At 37.6% G+C, this 23422-nt stretch overlaps 1 protein-coding gene across 1 annotated transcript; it reads right to left on the reverse strand.

The window, feature by feature from the left end:
• Window positions 1-3538: 3538 nt before the first annotated feature.
• Window positions 3539-23422, reverse strand: LOC107294034 (collagen alpha-1(XXIII) chain-like; the record flags this gene model as incomplete). The annotated part of the gene is made up of 13 exons (XM_015823238.1): window positions 23363-23422; window positions 23115-23159; window positions 20608-20697; window positions 18824-18913; window positions 17824-17874; window positions 16749-16808; window positions 14456-14482; window positions 12819-12890; window positions 12685-12738; window positions 12002-12028; window positions 8649-8702; window positions 7517-7603; window positions 3539-3577 (listed from the first exon to the last, which is right to left on the reverse strand). Coding segments are annotated over exons 1-13 (756 nt in total), but the record flags the coding sequence as incomplete, so codon positions are not given.

Raw genomic sequence — 23422 nt, forward strand, 5'->3', positions numbered from 1 at the left:
TTAGTCTAAACACAGCAGAGGCTGCAGATAGCAAAGTTTGCGTGGAGAGAAGATGAAAAACACCACCTTAACCTCAGATCTGACAAATGTAATGTAAGGTGGTCTCAGCTATGAGATGAGTTATGAAAACATGTCCTTAAAGAGCAGTAAATGAGGCATTTTGAAGTGCAGTTAGGGAACACATAGGCAAACCTTGGAAATTAAGAATCTATAGTCTCAGTGTTCATGGCAGATGTATGAAGATTTAAAGAGAAAAGCACATTTCCTTTTTCTCTTTCAAAAACAAATGGCAAAGTATATTTTAGAAATAGGAACGTACCAATTACATGTTGGGGGAGTTAGCAAGCACACAAAAAGGAGTTTGTGGAAATCATCCCACTATCTGTGTTTTGCTGCTAGGTACTAAAACTCATGCAAAGTAGCAAAATTAATAGTGAACAGTTGTCCTTTTCAACCTGAAGGTAATTAGAAGGCCTTCTTTATTTATGAAGACCAATGTATGTGAATCAAAATGTGAGTAAAGAGGACTTCCGGGTTTTGTGTCTGCAGCACATGGCCGCGCGAGAGCGGACCTCCGCTCCCCACGGCTAATTTCTTCCTTCTTGGGGGACCCTAGATGGGTCCGAAATTGCCCCGGAGAGGTGACTGTGATGGAGGGGCGTCCCGTCGATCACAAAGCGATAGTAATCACTTTGTTTGATCTGGGGAAATCCCTCTGAACCCGACAGGAGAAAGGCTGGCATGAGATCAGCGTCTAGCCCAAGCTGCTTGTAGCTGAAGTCCCAGAGCACAAACCTAAACATCGGTGAACAGCGTGCTTGGAATTGGTGAGACTACTGATCTTCTTTCTTCTATCTACTATTTACATCCTTGAAAAGATTCCCAAAGCAAGAAAACCTCCAGAAGTGAAGGGAGGGGACTATATCCCCATTTCCTTACAGACGGAAGTGGCAAATTAACATAAAAGGTGGAAAGAGATATACTAAAATTTGATTTAAAATATTTCAGTCTGGACAAATCTAGGAACTAAAAAACTGTCAAGATTATACCCTAAAAAATTTCTAATGGAATTATAAAAATATATAACAAAAATAACTTTTTGATTGAAAGAAAAACTGAAAAAAAAATGCTGACATCTAGTGGAGAATCAGAGAATAGAACACTAACAACAAGGACTCAGAAATTGGCAGAATGCCCAGAAACAAAGAAAAAGTTGTTCCTTTGAATTGCAAACAACACTGAAGACAGCTGGGAACAAACAAATAGCCAGCTATATGATTAAAAAGTGTTTGAAAGAAAAAAAAAACTGGACTGTTGCTTAAATCTAAGAACTGTTTATGGAAAAAAAAAACCCTTGGCTTTTTGGCTAATCTTTTAGAGGAGAATTTGCAGGAAGGATTTAAAGTGGTTTAATATACTGAATCTGTAATTTTGACTGACTGACAAATTGACTTTTGAATTAAAACATTGATGAAAGATTATTTGAAGGGAGGAGACAACATGAATATCACATACGTATCAAAAAATGACAGGATGCCTCATTCAATATTTTCCCCTGAAGGACTTAGCCTGGAAAATCAAGAGCCTCCAGAAGCAATACCTCAAGGCAAGATAAATACTTTCCTGGAGGAAATATATGTAATGTTAGGACAAATACAAATGACAATAGATTCAAACCATGACGAATTTTGAAACAACTTTGAGGATTTAAATAAGCATATTTCCAATCTAAATCTACAATTAAAAAATACCCAGGAAATAACAACAAAGGAACAAACAAATCGGACAGCAGATTACAAACTAGAAGAGTATGATCAAATTGATGAAATAACAAAGGAAAAGAATTACAATTTGACACAAACAGGAAAAAATCTACAAGGTTCTGATATAAGAAAAATGGAATTATTAGGAAAACTATTAAAGGTTGGGGGACAGAAAGAATTTATCTTACTTACTTCATCTTTTGTATTCCCAACAACATTTGTAAAAATACAGGAACTGTTGGATAAGCGGATTACATCAACTTGGAAAATTACTTGGCAAAAGAAGATCAGAGACAGATACAAGAGATTTGACTCGCCCTACCAGATGTACTATTACGTGAATAAACATTTGTTTGAATATGGCAAAAGAACAGAGAATTTCGAACATAAAGGGGCCTTATAACAAAAAGGATAATGAGATTTAAGTAACATAGTATGTTTTATAATATGTTAAATGTTAAAATAGTAGGTTGATGTAATTTTTATTAATATATAAGTAAAATATAAACTGATTAAAAAGGATGTTATATCTAGATACTATAAGACAGATAAAAAGTATAGTATTTTTATAATGCATGACACAAAATATTGGGATGATGAACCTAAATGGGAAAATTTAGACAGTGAGATGACTAATATGAAGACATTGTGACTGATAAGAATTGGATTGAATATAAGGGAATCTAAGCGAACAAAAATTATAAAAATAGGATGTATGCTGAACTAATGAGATGATGGTTATGAGAATAATATAAGCTGAAAAAAATGTTATATAGAGAGATTATTATTATTTGTATAAATATAAAAAGTGCTTATACTTAATCATTTATATATTGAAAATATTAAGAATTATATTTTGGCTAAGATCAAAGAAATGTATTATTAATTAATATATTAATTATGGAATTATCAAATTTAATCATTATTGACAATTAATTATTACTGTCCTTTTTTTCTGGTTAAAATATAAACCAAGACAACACGCTGTACACCAGGCACTGGAGATTGTTATAGTTAAAAACCAATAAAATATCTATAAAAATGTGGGTAAAGAACATGATTGGAAGAAAGTTTTATGTTAAAGAGGAAAGTTGTTGCTTCTCTGCCAGAAACCCTCCTTCCACTCGCATGAGCCAAGTTCATGGGCTTGCTTAAAACATATGGTTAAAAGCATATTAAAAATAAATATAAAAGCAACTGAAAAGCAAGATGCAAAATCGTTTTGAAACTGAAGTAAAGCCAGATTTTTATGCCAGAATGAATCCAGGTTGAAATTATATACATTCCACATAACTGTTATTGCTAATTATAATTTGAAATGCAAATTTGACATATATAGGAACAGGTATTTGCTTGTCTCTGGCTTAGTCCTCTTTTATACTGGTATTAATTCACAGCCATAAGCCCCATTCAGCTGTTATAAAAACAAAAAAATTATCCTGCATTCAAGGCTTGAGTGTATATTAGTCTTACATTCCCTACAAAGGTAAGCATCTGCAGTGGAGAGTATCTTCTATCCAATGAATCTCTCCTTAGTGGTTTCTGGAAATGAGGATACTTAATCATATGAAGAGCTTCTCCATTCTACACATGGGAGAGCAATACAAATGGGTCCTCCTAGACCTAGACTGTTTCAGAGCAAAACAATAGGGCTATAAAAGCACAAAGATCCAGATTTACTTCAGTTTACAACTGAATATACTGTGTTATTGCTCTTGCTTTAACAACAATCCAAATTCAGGACAAAAAAAATATCAAAAATACGTTTATAATACCTTGTGCCAACATCCTGGTACTGGTAATCCATCTGGACCCTGCAATGAAATAAAGAATCATTTTGTATTATTGGAAAACTGCTAAGAAACAAATGCCACTTCATTAATGATGATTTTGGAAAGTCTATAGCAGCTACCATGAAGAGCAGCTAATGTGTGAAGACCCATGCAGAAATCATGTGCTGGTTTGAAGAAAAAATATATTGGAACAAACAATGTTGCATTACTTAATAATCCTTAAAACAATCAAATATCTGGATTCTTGTACGCATTTATCTTATCAAAATGTTTTGATTTAAGGAATCACATGACTCTTTGAGGCAACAAAAGCTGTAACATAGCTAAATTAAATCCACCTGTGCAGTCTGTAGGACATACTATTGAGTAACTCCATAGGAGGTTATGACAGAAGTTTACAAAGGCTACTATATATCCTTTAAATGAGAGTGGGAGCAAAGATTAGGAAATACTAGCATCTTCTTAGGTATTTTTTAAAATTATCTTCCATGTCCATGTTTTCAGTTTACAACTACCAGTTGGTGGACAGACACACTTGATACATTAGCTATGTAAACATTGGAGCAGCTATGCACAACATGCTTGAAAGCCCCTTGACCAATTTTGCACAAACACAAAAGATGTGTTTCATAAATCTTGTGGCATTTAGATAAAAAAGGTTGGAATAAAATACAGAAAGTAGTACTATTTATGGAACTTGACATCAGATTTTAGAGTTTGCAATTTTCTCCTAAGCATCTGACAGGGTAAATTAATGGCAACCACTAAAGCTGATGCATCACTGATTACAAAACCTGACTGAGGAATCAGAGCAGACACGAGTAAAAAAAACAAAGCAAATAGAACAATTAAAGTCAACCATGATATTCATAGATGGAGAAGACCAGAAGACAGGACTGACAAAGGAGGACCTAATTGGGAAGAGGTGAGTTGGAATATCCTCCCAATCCAGGATTTTGTTGAGATTTTAAGAGTTTGCCCTGAGCATCTGCATGTAGCATTAGCTGTTTTATGTAGTTCAACCAGTACAAACTTTAATAATCCAATGAACTAAGATACATACTGTTCAAAGGGACAATGGTGGGATCAAACAAAACTGAAAAATATCTTATGAAGCAAATAGCTTGTTAGGAAGTAAAAAGGTGATTTGAAATGGCCCAGATTTAGGCTTAAAAAGGACTGTCCTGGTGCTTTGAATCATCTCAATTTCCCACTAATTATTAAGTTGTGACAGCTATACTTCTGTGGATCATGAAATCAGCCCAATCAAACCTACTTTCCCAGGGCCAAAGCAAAGATAGAGAGGAAAGGAAAAGTGGGTACAACAGAAACCAAAGAACCCTTAATATTAATGCAAAAGGAAAACTAGCCATATATTATGAACATTTGGCTGAACTTTATTGCTAAAACACAGATCTGTATACTTGTATCACTGCAGTAACTTATATCAATTAAATGTTGTATTTGACATCCTGTGTGAAATCATGTCAATTTGCTCACATATTCTTATAGTCTAGCAGATTCTGCTTTTAAAATATTTTAAACACACACACATACACACACACAGAGAGAAAGAGAGAGCGAGCAATAACTTTCCTTTGTGACTGGCTGTGTTACAGAATTTTGTTTCCTATACTCAGGGCTTTTTTTCAGCCGGAACGCGGCGGAACCGCGTTCCGGCACCTTTTTCCGGGCCGGCCGCACCGGAAATAGCCCCTCCCACACCGGAAATAGCCCCTCCCAAATTTTACTTGCATTCCTGTTCTCTAAAGGGGCGGTCCTAGGGTTTGATGAGGGCGTGGCCAGGTTTGAGTTCCGCCACCTTTTCTCNGGAACGCGGCGGAACCGCGTTCCGGCACCTTTTTCCGGGCCGGCCGCACCGGAAATAGCCCCTCCCACACCGGAAATAGCCCCTCCCAAATTTTACTTGCATTCCTGTTCTCTAAAGGGGCGGTCCTAGGGTTTGATGAGGGCGTGGCCAGGTTTGAGTTCCGCCACCTTTTCTCCGAGAAAAAAAGCCCTGCCTATACTCAAAGTAGTGAGATGCTGATCCAAACTTTGAAAGACTTTTAAGATGGAGCTACAGAAATTCCAAAGGAAAGACTTTTAAGAAAGGTGTGGAGCAAAGATTATATAGCTAGATCTTGGGAACATAAAGAACCTGTGTGACGCTCCAAATTTGGCATACCCTTCTAAATTCTATGACTCAGGTTTTGCCTTTCCTAGCATCTGCTTCTTGGTACCTTTTTAAATGGAGAAACCAGAGACTCAAACTGAACCTTTCACCATGCCTAGCCTTTGTTTGGAATGCCAAGGGGACTGTGCCAAGCTACTTCCAGGGCACACATTGGGGAAAATGTTGTTTGAGAATCTACATTTATCCCTTTATCTTTCAATGGTACCAGATGCTTCATATAATAATATATGTATTATATATTTTAATACAAAGCTCTATTCAGAAAAAGTATACATTTTGTATGCTTTTCCTGAATAAAGCTTTGTATATAATAATAATAATTAATAATAATAATAATAATAATAATAAAGTTGGAAGGGACCTTGGAGGTCATCTAGTCCAACCCCCTGCTCAGGCAGGAAACCCTATACCATTTCGGACAAAGGCTGTCCAGTCTCTTAAAAACTTCCAGTGTTGGCGCGTTCACCGCTTCTGGAGGCAGGTTGTTCCACTGGTTAATTGTTCTAACTATCAGGAAGTTTCTCCTTAGTTCTAGATTGCTTCTCTCCTTGATTAGTTTCCACCCGTTGCTCCTTGTCCTGCCTCCAGGCACTTTGGAAAATAGCTTGACTCCCTCTTCTTTGTGGCAGCCCCTGAGATATTGGAAAACTGCTATCATGTCCCCCCTTGTCCTTCTCTTCGTTAAACTAGACATACCCAATTCCAGCAACCGTTCCATATATATATATTGTTTTTCATAAGCATTATGTAAGCCACTCTCTGTGAAAGAGAAAGATAGTTTCCAGACTGGGAGGAAGGGAGAATATGCCAAGCAGAAAAAGCCATGCAGGAGGAGGAAGGAAGAGAAAGATACTATACCAAAGGACAGAGCATTTCCACACCATCCAGTTCTGGTAAACCCGGCTCCCCTTTAAAAATGAACTGTTAATTGAAAATGGAGAGAAGGTTAATAGGAAAGGAAGAAGGAACAGAAATAAAAATTCAGAGATTGACTGAAACTTATAGCAGGAGCGGGCAACCTCCCAAGAAGAGGCCTTCTAGTGATGAAGTGACGTGACCTGATAGAGCTGATCAAGTTCTTTCAACCCTAACCTTTTTGTTTTGTTTTGTTTTGTCTTAAAGGGAGGGAACAGGAGCAGAAAGAAGGCAAGCTGTTCCATTTCCTCTCAAAGGCCTACATTTTGGGGAGGGATGGTGGGTGTTTCAAAAAGTGGACATTGGAAGCAGTTTGACTTGCAGAGGCCTCCTACTCCTTCTGCCATCCTTATTTTTTGAGGGCAGGGGGAGAAATCACAATAATGGTGTCCTTGGAAATGGAATTTTGGTGATGTGACCAAAATTAGAAGCCACAACCAAGGGACTCTGAAGCTGACCACAGCCTGCTGGTTGCTCACTTTTTTCTATAGAGGCTTCAGGACATTCAGGATAAAACTGACAGGTGACAGGAGGAACAACAAAGGCCTTTCTGTTTTTTTTAATAAAGCAAAGCTTTAAATGGTATTGTCCTAAAATGACAGGCGAGGAGTGTGGCTTTCAGGGTGGCTTGTGAGATGTTTTTAGCCATCTGTTCAATATTAGGGAGCAAAAGCACATTCCAGTCTGTGGCATAAGAAAGGCCAATAATCAGAAGTATTAGCATTCACTTAGACACTTCGTTCCAAACAGCCTCTCTCTCCAAAATGTTTTGAAATAGATTGCTTCTTATACTAAAGTTTTCAAACATATCAAGAATATTCCCCCCCCCCCCCAAAATAAAATCATACCACTGGGCAAGGCTGATCTAATCCAGGAGGGCCTGGTTCTCCTTTTTGTCCTTTTGCTCCTTTTCTGCCCGGCAATCCTCTTTCTCCCTGTAGACATTAAATAAAAGTATAGATATATTCTTAAAGAATTTGCATGACAAATGTCTCAACCTTCTCGATCGTGGGTCAAGAAGAATCGAAAACGTAATATCTTACAAGATAAACATAATTTACTAACTGTGTCGAAGTCTGGGAAGGATATCTTTGTAAACTGACTACATTTGTTAGCTATACTTAGGTTCTTTAATCGAGTTAAAAAATTAAGATGTTTTCTTTTACTATAGAGGACTTGCTTATATATGATATTGTTAGGTACCAAATAAAGAAGATTTAGATTAAGGTTAGTAACTTTTTCAAGCCACCAGCAAATAAACAATAATGGCCAAATAAACAAAATGCCCAAAATTTCATAAAAATCAGCATACACATATTCTTGTAATCTCAAAGTAGAGTTGATAATTTTAGGAGATTTATGACTTTTAAAAATGCTTTATTTAAATGTGGGTACCATAGGTAGTTTTGATGCTGTGGTGCCAAGCCTAAATTAGATCTGTAACTTATAATGAAGAGTTTACAATGTGGAAAATATAAATGTGGTCTTAACACAACTCTGAGTTATGTCATTCTTAAATGTTTCCCTATACAAATATGTGGAAAATTAACATTTCAAGGAAGAGGATTTATATGTTCTTATCAAGAACATATGAAGAGGAACTTTATATGTTCTTGATAAGACAATTTCCTAGAGCAGAGATGTTTTATGAAGATGTGGGAATAAAATAAGAAAACACTCAGGTGTAATTTTTTTTTTAAAAAAATAAATTTTTCAGTACAAAATGTGCAGCTATGTATTATTTTAATTATATGAATTGTTTGAGTTAAATAAGTTGAATCTGTCTTTTTCATTAAGTGAAGGATAATATTTGTACAAAATACTGTGCTAATAGATTGTCTTGTTAGAATATAATGGATATATAATGTAATGAATAGATTTTATTAGATTATATGGGAGAACAAAGGTACAGAGATAGCTTTTTTGACGAGCAGAAAAGAAGACAAGAACTTTATTCAGAGAATTAGAAGTGATAGCAACCTTTTCTCCTCTTTCACTTTTTTCTCCTTTTTCTCCTCGGAGGCCAGGGAAACCCTAGAAAAACACAATGGCAACATTTAGAGTCAAATACTCAAGAATAACATTAATCATAAAGCAAAAGACAACACGTTCCTTTCTTTCAAATAAGTACAGCCAAGAATCATTCTCAGAGGAAAGAAGAAACTTTTTTTTTGTGTTGATGTGTATATGCATGAGGTTGCACACCCATGGAAACACACACACACAAACACACATGTTACAGATTCTTAATAGTGGTTCTGATGTGTATAATTCAAATCTCTTAAGAAGCCACTAGATGGCACAGAACTCAAACTCAAGTGAACAGGACAACAGCAGTTCATTATGACATTCTTATGATAGGGACCATATGGAGAAGGCCGATATCTCCGATTCAAAACTATGTGTAGTTTAGAGTTCAGTTTTTAATTTACTCAGAAACTATGACCGATAGCCACTATAATCTCGCAAACAGAAAACCTGGAAGACTTAATCCCAAGCATCCTGCTATCTTTTCAGTTTTATGTCTTTTATTTATAAAACAGAAGTGAATGACCTACTTTAAGACTGCTTTTTTTTCCTTTCAAATATTCAGCTGAAGGAAAACGTTTACTGTAAATACTACAGATAGAGCTTGCCTAACAGCCTTAATTGGGACCAGCAACTCTGTTGCTAAACTAAGTGGTTGCTAAAATGGGAAATCAGGTGACCTTGATTGTGCTTTCTGGCTAGAAAGTGACAAGTCCACTCAGTTTCACACTTTTGGCTTTCGTTTGCCTCTTAAACACTCTCCTGCCTTGGGAATGCTCCAGGGCTTGCTTACTACTATCTTGTACACACCGAAAGCAAAGCAAATGTGCCAGAGCCTAGGCTGGGAGCCATGGGTCGTTACTAAACAGCTTGCAGTAGTCTCTTCCTCTCCATTCTCTCTGCTCTGTGTGGGAGGGGAAGCAAGCAATTTTTTTAGGCAACTTGTTTTCCTTTTGCTTGACCCTTCCTCCCACCCCTACTCACAAAGTGGAGAGGTTGGAGAGGGATTTCAAGAGAGCAAGATGTTTGCTCTTCTGCACATCAAAAGCAATAAGATCAGAGTTGTGGATGCACTATGAGGGGGGAGGGAAGTAAGCAGTTTCTGTTCACAATCACTCCTTTATCTGACTCCTTCCCATTGTTGGTGGCATTACCACTTTGCTTTCAGGGTGCAGAACAGCAAACAGCTTGCTCACTTGTAATCCCTTCCTCTACAATCTTGCTCTGCATGAGGGTGAAAAACTCAGGTCAGGCACAGGATAGTTTGTACTGAGTATAATTGCAATCATGTGACTAAGAAATGCTGTGAAACTCAGAAATGGTTGGAAATTGGTTGTAAACTGATTTTTTCAGCACTGTCATCATATATTCCCAATGAATTCTCAAGGAGGCATAAAATAGTTTATTATTTATATAAATAAAGCTACAAAATGACAAAAGGGCAGCAGAGGATAGTTAGAAAGACTAAATTAGCAGAATTAAACTCTAATTTTTTTGCATGTTATTTAAAAATATATAGGGGAGACTTAAGGTGACTCATTCTTTATGAACATTTCTACAACTCCACAAGCGGTAGGCCCATATTAAAAGGTCTACCTAGTAATCACAATCCACTTTTCTTGAAAAACCAAAGTAGAACTTAGAATTAAACAAGGTAGAAAAACTGGACAGAGCATGGATTCTGGAATTATTTTCAATCTCTTAATAGTACCTCCATTTTGGGTTGCGTGACCAGGAAGGAAGCTCAGAATAGAGCCATCAGTACATTCTGAGCCACTGTCCACTTTATTTCCATTGGAGCATAACAGTATTAAATGGATGTTTTTTAACTGTAGCCCTTAGCCAGATCCAATCAACATTTTAATGTGATCGCCTTCAACAGGAGTCCGTATCAACCCCCAGGGATTAATGGCACTATCCATTATTGTTATTATTATATCCATAACAATGTGAAATCGCAGCTGCCAATTCTTTAGCTGGCATTAGTTCATACTCATCAAGTTCTTCCCAATAATTTAGGATGCTGTAATGTATTGGTATAGTATATGTGCTGATCCAAGCAATATGATCTTTTGTAATTGACAGATGAAAATTTTGTGCTGTTCCAAGATTTTTTTGTTATGGCACCCTGTGTGCTGACAACCACCACAGCCGGTTTACACCATAATCTTTAAATTTCAATTTTCAAATCTTGGTACTTGGTGATCTTCTCCAATTCTTTGTCTTGTTCTACTATTCCCTGGTATTACCACATTAATTGCCCATACTCTTTTTCAACTTCAGTTCAATCTGGCATGTTATGAGCCAAAACTATATCAGCTTGTATTCAGAAATCCCACAATATTTTAATCTGCTCATTTTTTATCACTTTTTTAACTATCAGTTTTTTATTACAGGCACACGATAATTTTACAGAAGTTCCAGTGAATCATTTTGGCAACTATATTATGTCATGGTTTATAATCAGTTTGTGTGATCTTCTTGCATGAGCTGAGTATATGATGTACTGTTCCTTCTGCTTCTTTGCACAATCTGTACTTCGAATTATTTGATGCTTTTTTTATTTCTGGTCTTTTTTATTAGTTTATAATATAAAATTCAAAACAAAATAATAAGAAAGATAGGGGAGGGAAAAAGGAAAGGAAAAATGTAAAAAGGAGGGGAAAAAGAAAGACAAGGCATTGACTTCCCACTCTCTTTGGTGCAGTAGAATAAGATAATAACATCAAACCTCAGCTTTTTACTTTTATACAGTAGTATAAACCAGCCATTTCTATAACAACAAACAGTTCTGGCCTTGATTGCATTACAGGAATTCCTTGACATACAACCATAATAAAGCCTGACCATTATGGTCATATGTTATAATGGCCATAAAACAGGTCAGTCATGTGACCAACCCAATTTTACAACCTTTTTTTGCAGTGATCCTTAAGCAAATCTGCAGTCATTAAGCAAATGACACAGTTGTTGACAAAACCATTGGTCATCTAAATCAGGGTTCTCCAATCTCTGGCCCACGACCCACTAGTGGGCCGTGAGCTGTTTGCAACTGGGCTGTGGAAATGGGCGAGCACATGTGCATCCCACGTGTGCTCCATTTGCATGAGTGGCGTGTGCGTGTGCACACTCACACAAATGGAGCTGCGCGTACCCACGCTTGCCGGCCACTCACACAGAAGGATTCCCATTCCACCCCTGCCCACACAAAGCTAGAAAGGCTGGGGAACTCTGATCAAAATTATTTCCTGCATTACTTGGTGACATACTAATGACACTGTGTAGATAAAGTATTGATTACTTACATCTAATCCTGGTTCCCCTATCTTTCCCTGCATTATTAAAAAGGAGAAATAGAGAACATTGATAAGATGACAGTGGACTAGCACATTAACTGGGTTATATAAGTTATAATAGTCTATAATTTATATAAAAAAGTACCAAATCCGGGTATCTTAGTAGATTTAGCTTCAATGGGAGAATTAAGCAATATCCTATCTAACTACTACTAATTTCTATGTTTATTGAATTAGGATTATGCAAACCTTTATACAGGCTAACTTTAGGGTCATCTGTCATTTTAGTAGGGCAAAAAGAAAGTAAACATGATAAATCTTCTTAATTATTTTTGTAGATGCTTTTTTCCCCAATTACAAACATAAGATAGATTTTCTCCTATATTTGATTCAGGCAACCTGGCTAAAATACATCCCTGAATTTAAATCTGTAAGAATTGGTGCATACCCTACTACAACTGTTTGCTTCATGACAGAGAGCTGCCTTTATACAAATGTAGATCCCTTCAGTAGATACAAGAGTTTCGGGCAGAATCAAATGCCCAATGATTTTTCATGACAGAAGGATTTAGTCTGTTGTGGTAAAGTGATACTAAATATATCCAAAATGCATTATTTAGGTGACTTTACAGCACATTAAAAAGGAGCAATGCATTTTAACAATTTTTTTTAACAAATGTTTTAGTTCCTACCTTCTCCCCTTTGGTACCTGGTAAACCAATAAGTCCAGGAGTGCCAGGAAGACCCTAGAGAAAATGAAAATTATCAGAAATATTTGGGATCTTACTGCTCCACTGGACAGGTTTCATAAAGTTCTGTTACTTACATGTGGCCCCGGGACACCTTTTTCACCTTTATGGCCACTTTCACCTTTTGCACCCCTCGAACCATCTGAGCCCTAAAGGAAAACAAATGTTTTGATTAGACTTTCACATAATCACATGCTATTTAATAACCTGCTTTATTTCTGCTTCATAAATCAGTTATGTTTGCATGGCACCCACTTTTCTTGAGGAAAATATAAAATGGTATATTCTTTAAGAAAAATTGCCATTCTTCTAACTCTTCATTTTATCTTCAGAGAGCCAGTTTGGTGGCATAGTTAAGGTATCAGGCTGGAAACTGGGAGACTGTGAGTTCTAGCCTGCCTTAGGCACAAAACCAACTCCCACTCAGCCCTAGTAAGGAGATAATGGCTAACTACTTCTGAAAAAAAAAGAGCTTTCCAAGAAAGCTGCAGGCAGAATCAAGAATCTGAGAATCAAGCACAATTAAATGGAAGGAAAAAAAGAAAAAAAGGACCCTCTTCATTAGAGGAAAAGAGTCTGCATTTTTTTCAGTTTCCTGTTATAATAGTAATTGAAAAATTACTATTGAAAAAAATCCATGCCAATATTTTGTCCTCACTGAAGCTAAACACACCTCCCCACCAAACAGCAACAAAAATAATCTCCGTATAATCAGTAGAGAAACTCTTACATAAATCAATGTGTTTTTGTTCAACTGACACCTGAGAGAGAAAGTTATTCTACAATGTTTGTTAGTTTTTTCCAATATTTAATACATTTCAAGACTGTTTACTAGGAAATAAACAAATGTAAGGCGTGCTCCCTAGCACTGCATGTAGAACGTGAAACCCTTCTTTAGAGAAAAAAAAATAGAAGAATTTGCAAACACCCTTATTCCTGATCAAACACTCCTTTGTAAGTACGATGAGAAGTATGTGCCTAATGATTTCTTTCCAAACTCTATGCTAAATATACAGTGATTTTGGAGATTTGCATCAGAACAGGTTTGAAATTCGATTTTTATGTAATATGCTCCCTCAGTTTGAGTCCTGATTTAGGTGAACGTTTCCATAGACTTCTTGAAAAATGTCTCTGAAAAATTATTGCAAAAGTTGTTTTATCAAAGAAATAAACTGCTGTTGACTCCATCTACTAAATCCATAATCATAATTGACCACTAAATCCTCATCTAAATGAACTATTTTTCTTCAAATCAATGTTCTATTATCAATTAACTTCTCAATGTCTATGGTTTTTTTTCTTGCATTCAAGAGCCACTATACAATATACAAGACAGCATATGACCTGTTATGTTTTTGTTTGTCAATATAGAAGTAGACAGATTGACCATGGGCAGGCAAAAAAGTAGTGGGAATGGGAATGACTTCCAACTTCCTGCTGTCTTCCCCATTGACTTTGCTTTTGGGAAGCTGGTAGGGAGTATCAGAAATCACAGTCTCGGGATTGAAGCTGCCTGTGGCGGTGCAGCAATGGAGACATGCAAATACAACTGGTCAGAAGATCTTTGATTTTCTATGCATTCTGTAAGTTAACAGTTTTGAGGTACCTTGATTCAAAAATGGTTGCCCTGTGATACATTGTTTCAACTCCTTGAAAGATAAATATACAGGAGAGTTTTAGCAATATATATAGATTCAAACTTTTTATGACACACCTTTTGTCCTTGAATTCCTTGAGGGCCCTGTAAGATAACAATAGAACATTTGAGAATAAAACCCTTTTAAAGATGTAGGTTTATATCTAATAAAAATCTTCAGATTTCTATGTTAGTAATTCACTTGTGTCCCTTCTCTCACTGAAGGCTCTTCAGTTCAGTAGAAGATTATCTGGAATGGGAAGATGTTTTCTCATTGTTCTTTGGGACAGCTTCACTGTTGAGACAATGCTTGCCCTCTTTGTTTTCTTTTCAGAAGAGGCTAAAAATTGAACTATTCCAAACAATCTCTGTAGACCATCTGGGTTTGAAAGCTGGAAGTGAGTTTTTAGTTCATGTTATTAGATAATTTGTAACACTGCCCCAGGACAGGATGCAGAGCTTGGTCATAAAAACTGGATCCCTAGCTGGCCTGCAGAATTTAGCTCCATGTACTATTATTGATACATATACAGGGTCTCCAAGTAGCAACTTTAAAGGGTGTTCTTGATCGAGACAATGGAGTGTGACCTATGAGCAGAGGATACAGACTCATAGAATGGCTGAATCAGATGAAGAGACGATATCTCAGCAAGTGATATTCCTTTGGGAATTTTATAAATAAATATATATTCCTTTTGGAATTTTATAAATAAATAAAATGAAGTGATGTCATGCATTACTATAACGGCCATCAACGTGACACATATTAGTAGAAACGTGTACTATTGTCCCAGGTTTAATTACTAAGGACTCACCTTATGTCCTTGTATTCCTTGAGGACCCTAGAGACAATAAATATTCATTTGAAAAATATTCTAAAATAGTATTGGAGGTTTGAAACATTTGTGCTCAAAACGTTAGCATTACAAAGCCGAATTTCCGCAGCCAATTCTAAACATTTCCAAGATAACTTATACTTGCTGGGAACAAAGTTGTTGCACATCAACATTTGTGGGGCCCTATTATTCATTCCTGTTATTATTAATATTAATATTAATGTTATTGTCAATCCCCAGTATTAAAAACTTAATTCTAAATGTTTGTTACCTTGGTATGCATGAATACTTCACCTTGTATTCAAAACTATTCCCCAAATTTTATCCCTCAGATACATGGGAAAACTACTAAGAGATATTTACTTATATTTCTAAGCCAATGCATCAGGCTAAGGTTTATCTTCATGATCACCAAAACAAACAAAAACATCTTTGGGTTTGGCTCCCAAAGATCGATTCTGGATGTATCATGATGGATGTATCATTCTACATCCATCCAACAGGCAAGAGACACAAATAGGCATTTAATTCTAGAAGATCTTTAAGCATTGTACAAGTAATCCTTGGGTTATGACCCTAAGTGGGACTAGGATTTCTGCCAGTAAGCGAAGCAGTAGTTAAGCTCATGTCAGAAGTTGCTAGCCCTTTTTGAACCCTTGCAGGAACAAGGCTGTGCTGAACAAACAGAGAGTCAGTGGGTATGTTCTGTTGATACAGAGATTGCTGCCACCCCTTCCTGAGGTCTACAGGCCAGTTCCTTAGGAGCACTTCTGTGTGAGTTGAGGGGCGCCTGCTGTGCCTCAGTGAAGCCCTCTACTTCTTTCAGTTCCATCACCACACAATCTATGGACTATCGCTCCTTGAGGCAGAAGATGGGGCAGCTCTGACCGCACTCCTGCTCTGCCTCCTCTGCTGACTATGTCCTGCTGCATCTTCCCTGGCTGGGCCTGGTGAGCTCTCTTTGGCAGATGAGGCTCTGATGACATGTGGCACTCGCTGTACATATCCTGAGGATGCATCCTTGTCTAGACCCTGGAACCTGGGTCAGCAGTGGGTGAAGAAGATGGTGAAGATCAGCAGAAGGCAGTGGCAGTGGAAGGCGGCAAGGGTAGCCAAGCCAAGCAGGATGGCCCAAAAGTCAGATATTGTGACAGATAGGCAGGTGGGGGGGGGGGGACGGACTTGAAGCAGAAGCAGTTCACGCAGGGCAGGAGACAGTGACAATGGATGCTGCAACCAGCTGTAAATGTGGGCTGGTTGCCAAGTGTCTCAAAATTGATTACATGACTGCACTGCAATGGCCAGAATTTTGAGGACCAGTTGTAACTACCATTCATCCAGCAATGTCATAACTTTGAATGGTTGCTGAATGAATGGACATAACTCAAGGGCTATCTATAAATGTTTGCAATGATCATCAAAGGTTAATTGTCTAATTCGGAGAGATCTGCTTGGTTGGGGGTCACATAAATGGCAGGGTTGTCAATATCCCAGCCAAGCTACTTGAGCATGAAAAAAGTTCTAGTAACACTTACCATAGGACCTGGTAGACCTGGTAGACCGGGTACACCAGGAGGCCCTGGTTCAGGTATGATCTGCACGTGTAAATGACATCACAAATCTGAACTGTGAAACCACACATGAAGAAAGGTAACTCTTCAAAATGAAAAGTGGGATGTGATTATTGGAAAAGCATAGCAATTAATAGATGGGGAAAATATTTTAAAATTATTCCTCTAAAGAGCGAGCCTGGGTATAGTATAGAGTTTTCTGCAAACCCTGTATCTCCGTGATGCATCAAATTCTTACAGGCTTAAGGGTGCCCATCTCTTTTCCTAGAATTGCAATGTTACTATAATATCATGCACTACGTTTCTTGGTATATTTTTCCTGAAATACTCAATGGGTGCAAGTTCTACTACTCCGCAATAAAGCCTGCCAGAAAACAGCAGAAATGCATGATAATGGCATACAACAATCTAGACAAGAATTTCATACATGTGATGCAATCCTGCACCAAAGATGGGTAACTTGTGGTGTTTTGCCTTCTGGTGGGTCTTGAAGTTCTTTCTATCACACAATTAATCACACAATCTCCTGCTATTTTGGAATAAGTAATAGATAATTATTGCTTCCTACCTTAAAGCCATATTGCAGTTTAAAACATCTACCACCTTATGAAAAGGCCAGAATATATGGCCCCATATGGCAGTCCTTAGCCTCTCAGTGTCTGGTAAGTATAACCATAAAGAGGTTGCCATCTCCAGCTTTATGTTATGATCTTAAACTATTCCTGAATGTAAGTAGCCTTGCCATCCAAAGTAAATGAATAATTTCCAAATAAATGACTTGATTCCAGATACGAAAACACCCTTAAATGCCCTGAAGACTCAGTGAGTGATCATTTTAATACTTCTATATGTATTTTAACTTTATATTTTACTTTTTTTCAACTACCTTATTTATCACATGCTCAGAACAAGCACCAAAATTGTGTTTATTATAGAAAATTGGGCTACTGTTTTTATAACAAGGCTGTAATTTTGCATCTTGGCATATTTTGATAGTAACCATATCTGGCAAGTATATATTCGGTTAGTGACAACTTACAAGATTTTGCTCAGAGGGTGTCCCAGGTTCTCCTTTAGGTCCATCAATACCCTAAATAGGAATAAGAAATAAAAATAATGATACCTGAGGATAGTTCTAGATAAAAATAAAGGTAAAGTCTGCCTCTGTCTAATGGTGTCTGACTCTAGGGCAGGGATAGGCAACCTTGGCTCTTTTATGACTCTGGACTAACTCCCAGAATTCCTGAGCCTAATTCAAAGCTATATTCGTGTTTTTCTGCCACTAATGGCAGTGAGAAATATGCAATCTGCACTGTATGGTATTTGTGGCCTCATCCTTCCTCCAATCAAGCCTTGAGAAGTATAGTGTAGGAGATGATCAGGCTGAGCTTGAGGGAGGGGGTCAAGTGCGTCATCAGTCTCGAATTCCTTCACGCCCACAAGAGATCTAAGTCCAGCCCACCTTGAATTCCACTGACTCTTATCTACCACCAAATTGCTTGATCGGTTAGTAGTTCAGATTCGTCTAAAGAGCTAAAGTTTGCAATAAATGTTTATACTCATTTGAACTGCCTGGGCCTTCTGACTTCCCTAGCGCTTGACATATAGCTGGGAGGAAAGAGAAACAAGCTTCCCTCCTTCCAACAGCCCCAAAAGCAAAAACTGTTCAGTGGGAACATCACAGATTTCCCCTTCCTTCTACAACCCTGCTTAAAATGGGGGGTGGGGGGGGGAGCTGAGTGGATAGTGTCTGTATATGGTGGGTGCCTGCATGTGAGTCAGAAAAAGAAAAGGTGTAATATAGTTAAGAGGAACATCTTGAGAAGATGGGTGTCCTAGCAATCTGTGTAACTGTGGAGGCTGAGTAGATGGCCTACCTATACTGTAAAAGAGAACCTGGTAATAATCTCTCAGGGTGGCTTCCTTAGCAAAAGTTCAAAAGATCCTGATCTATGGAATTCACCAGTAAAAAAAAAGGCTTGTTCTGCTATAGATTACTGTAATAAGCAGCCATATATTGTACTGAAAGCAGATCATACCGGAGGACCAGACAAGCCCATTTCTCCTATCTCTCCTTTGTCTCCCATTATTCCAGGGTTTCCTTGCTCTCCTTTCAATCCTTTGGGGCCCTGTAAGTTATGAAACAAAAGTATGACACACTGTTAATTGGGTAAACACTTTATCTCACCACCATGGATTTCCTTCTCGATCTTCTAAGTTCCTCCCTGAAAAAGACTGAGGGGATTAGCCGGAGAGGTTTTGAAGAGGAAATATTAAGGAATATAGTACATACGTATTTCTGGAAGATAACCTTTAAAAAGTTCCTGTAAACTGGATTAACTTACCAGTGCAGCCTAATACAAATTATTTCAGCAAAGAACTTGTATCTGTCACTGCCATTTTTTCAGAATTTCCTTATATGTATTTGGGGGGGGCACAGGAATATAATAGTGGGCTCAAATTATACTGCAGAGTGCAGATTTGCAAAAAGAAAGGATTTGAGGTCAAATCAATCAATCTCAGGAATTTGAATTGAAAAGCAAGAAAAATGAAAGGGGAAAAATGAGAAGGTAATATATGCTTCTTACATATTAGTTTTTGGAAACTCTCCAGATGGTATTAACTTTATTAGGAAGTGGAATAAAAAAAACTTGAGTACCAAAACAAAGCATTAAGAATAAACTACAAGTAATGCAAAGATTTCTGCTTTTAAACTGAGAATTGCAGTAGCAGATGTCTCTCTAGAGCAGGCATGTCAAACTCGCGACATCATGTGACATCATGCGACGTCTCGTGACTTTTCCCCCATTGCCGGCAATGGGGTGGGTGCGGTTTCGGCGTGATGCATCCAGCCCGCAGGCTGGCAGTTTGACATGCCTGCTCTAGAGGAGCAAAATACTAAAAGCTGAAGGAACAGTGGTCACTCAAAATCCCTGCCACTGTTGTCTAAAAACTTCACTGAGCAGATGGTGAGGAAATTCTTCCACTTGGTTGCCAAGCAAAAAGCAAAATAAATAAATCTGCAATTTGGTATCAAAATCACAGTATAGGTAATCCTCATTTACCGACCACAATAAGGCTTGGCATTGCTAAGCAGTATGATTGTTAAGCATGATGTCATGTGACTGGACTGACTTTACAACATCAGTTCTGTCAGTTCCAGCTGCAGTCGTTAAATAAATCACTGTGGGTGATTAAGCGCAACGTCAGATGACCATGACTTTGCACTTCCGGCTGGCTTCCCCATTGACTTTGCTTGTTGGATTATGAAGGTTGCAAATGGCAATCACACGTGCACAAAATGTTGTGACCATCGTAAATGCGGTCCAATTGCCAACACCCAAATCATAAACATGACTGTAGGGCTACTAGGTCAGTTGCAATTTTGAGGAACAGTTGTGAATCTCCTTTTTCAGTGCTGTTGTAACTTCAAACAGTCACTGAAGGAATGGTCAGTAAGTGAGGAATATCTGTACTTTAGTGGACCAATTGTAGACTAGCATTGAATTTTAGGATTGTTTTCATGATGAGAATGAGATCACTTTGCTTCCATGCATATTTCCCTCCCTAAAATCCCAAACCCTACAGAAAGTATTTGGCCCAGCCCCCTCTAAGGGTGTCACTCAATGGTATGGATTGGTTAAAGCAGTGTTTCTCAACCTTATCAACTTTAAGATACCTGGACTTCAATTTCCAGATTTCCCTGGCTGGGGAATTCTGGGAGTTGAAGTCCAGGCATCTTAAAGTTGTCAAGATTGAGAAATGCTGTGTTAGAAGCTGCCACTCAAGTTTAATGGAAAAAAAAAATAAGATACAGACGCACAGGTAAACCAATCATGCCCACTTCTCCAATCTCTCCCTTCTGTCCTTCTAGTCCAGGGCTTCCTTGATCTCCCTTTGACCCTTTCAATCCCTGTAACATAAAGCAAAAGTACATGGGGTTTAGTGCAAAGGATTTGTTTTCGAAACTTCTCAGAGATACAATAAATTCTGCTTACAGAAGAAAGTCCGGTTTACGATCAAATGCTGATGATAAAAGAGTAGAACAAAATTTCTCAGAGTGGAAAATAATTCCTCAAGATATTGTTATCATACACTTCCCTGCACAAAATTTATCATTTTGGATCAAACTTGTAATCTCATAGCGGAATGGGTAATAAAGAGCCAGATGGGCAGCTAATCCAGATAGTGTTGTTACTGCAGTCTTTTGTTGTGCTGGGCTGGGGAGGAGAATGAGTTGGGGAGGGGACATTAATTTTCAGTGGATTACTTACTCTGGGAGAAGATGGACTGCAATTCTCAGCAAGGTTCCAGAGAAATATTTGCTCTGCTATTTGTTTTTTGCTCAATAGGGTTCTTGTTTCTCTACAAAAGCCTAAATAAGCCTCTTTCCCCATGAGACCAAAGCTTTTGAATGATATAGCCTGTTGGTAGAACTTTCAGTATTTACTTCTTGGATAATATAGCCTGTTAGTGAAACTTCCAGTATATACTTTTGCAAGATGTCTTCAAAGACATCTTAATGGTATGCAGATACATTCACATTCTGCAAAGGTTTAATTCTATGGTAGCTTATGTACCAAACTCTGAATAGCTCAGGAAATTCTTTGCATTCTGAAGTGCTATGTAAATCCTTTGCTTCTGTACAATACAAAGCGTCACTCTTCAAATTACCCAAAAAGCCACAATGTATTTCTTGGTAAGCTAATAAAATGTGGAATAGACAACATCACCACCAGATGGATTTGTAGCTGGCTGGCAAACTGTACCATTGAGTAGTCCTCAATGGTACTACATCCACATGGAAAGAAGTAAGCAGTGGGGTACCACAAGGCTCCATCTTAGGCCCAGTACTCTTTAGTAACTTCATAAATGACTTAGATGAGAGGGAAAAGAAGGGGAACTCATCAAATTTGCAGATGACACTAAACTGGCAGGAATAGCCAACACCTCAGAAGACAAGCTCAGGATCCAAAAAGATCTTGACAAACTTGAACAATGGGCTCTATCCAAAAAATGAATTTTAATGTAGAGAAAAGCAAACTTTTACATTTAGGCAGGAAAAATCAAAGGTATAAGTACAGATTAGGCAAGACCTGGCTCAAAAACAGTAACTGTGATAGGGACTTTGGAGTCCTAGTGGATGATCATCTGAATATGAGCCAGCAATGTACAGCAGCAGCCAAAAAAGCTAATAGAATCCTGGATTGTATAAAAAGAGGCATAGAATCAAGATCACGCAAAGTATTAGTACTGCTTTATAAAACCCTGGTAAGACCACACCTGGAATACTGCAATCAATTTTGGTCACCATACTACAAAAAAGATGTTGAGACTTTGGAAAAAGTTCAGAGAAGAGCAACTAAGATGATCAAAGGCCTGAAAACTAAAACATATGAAGAACAGCTGCAGGGCTTGGGTTTGGCTAGTCTAAAGAAAAGAAGAAATAGGGGTGACATGATAGCAATATTCCAGTGTTTGAGGGGCTGCCACAAAGAAGAGGGGGTCACATTATTCTCCAAAGCACCAGAGGGCAGGACAACAAACAATGGTTGGAAACTAATCAAAGAGAGAAACAACCTGGAATTAAGGAGAAACTTCCTAACAGTGAGGACAATTAACCAGTGGAACTGCTTGCCTTCTGAAATCATGGGCGCTCCATCACTGGAGGTTTTTAAGAAGATAGACAGTCACTTATCTGAAATGGTGTAAGTTCTCCTCTTTGAGCAGGGGGCTGGACTAGAAGACCTCCAGGTTTCTTCCAGCTCTATTCTATTCTGTTCACATCTTTTTTTCCACAGCTTGCTCCAGTAGTTGTGAAGGGCTTCTTTTGAAAACTTTGTACAGCCCTATTAAAATGATTTTGACTATCTGATAAGATAAATTTGTATACAGCTAAAGCTTGCCTGATTTTTAGTCAGCCCTTTGTAGAATGGACTTTGTAGAATGCTTGTCTTTTGATTTCTAACTTTAACTTCCAGAGTTTCTCCCTTTGTTTTATTTTCTTTTTTATTGTAAATTACATCTGGTTGCTGGGCTTCACAAAATGAGAGAGAAGTATGACAAGTAAAAAAGTTGCTCTTTCTGTTTATTTCTGTCAGCAATGTTTGTTCAGAATGGCAATAAACAGGCCTATGTTTATAAAATTCATTTCCTCATAATCCCTTGAAGATTCCAACTGTTTTAATAACTTTGACAATTACAGTGCAATCTCTTAACTATTTGATTCACTGCACTTACAGCTAGCAAAGTATAGAACTGTAGCCATTTTCTATTTTAAAATAAATTCAGCCAAATATTTTCATAGTGAACATACATCTTGAAACATACCCTTTCTCCGTCAACTCCAGGTGGACCAGGCAAGCCAAGCTCTCCCTAAAATATTACCAAAAAATGAATAAATCAGGACAAAGGGGATAGTCTGAATCGAACCAGTTCAAAGTAAATTCTACAAAAGAACTTTTATTTTCTTTGACTAAGTATTACAGCCATTCTCAAAGCTTGAAGAGCTGTCAATAAAGCTAGATATTTCAGTCAAAGTACCCGTTTCTTCAGATTGCAATTCTATGTCCACTTACCTGAATTAATGACTTTGTATTTTCAGAATTAAAACACCCATTTAAATTTAATTTAAACAT

This window comes from Protobothrops mucrosquamatus, unplaced genomic scaffold (assembly GCF_001527695.2).
Source record: "Protobothrops mucrosquamatus isolate PMUCROS unplaced genomic scaffold, P.Mucros_1.0 scaffold1804, whole genome shotgun sequence".
NCBI lineage: Eukaryota > Metazoa > Chordata > Lepidosauria > Squamata > Viperidae > Protobothrops > Protobothrops mucrosquamatus.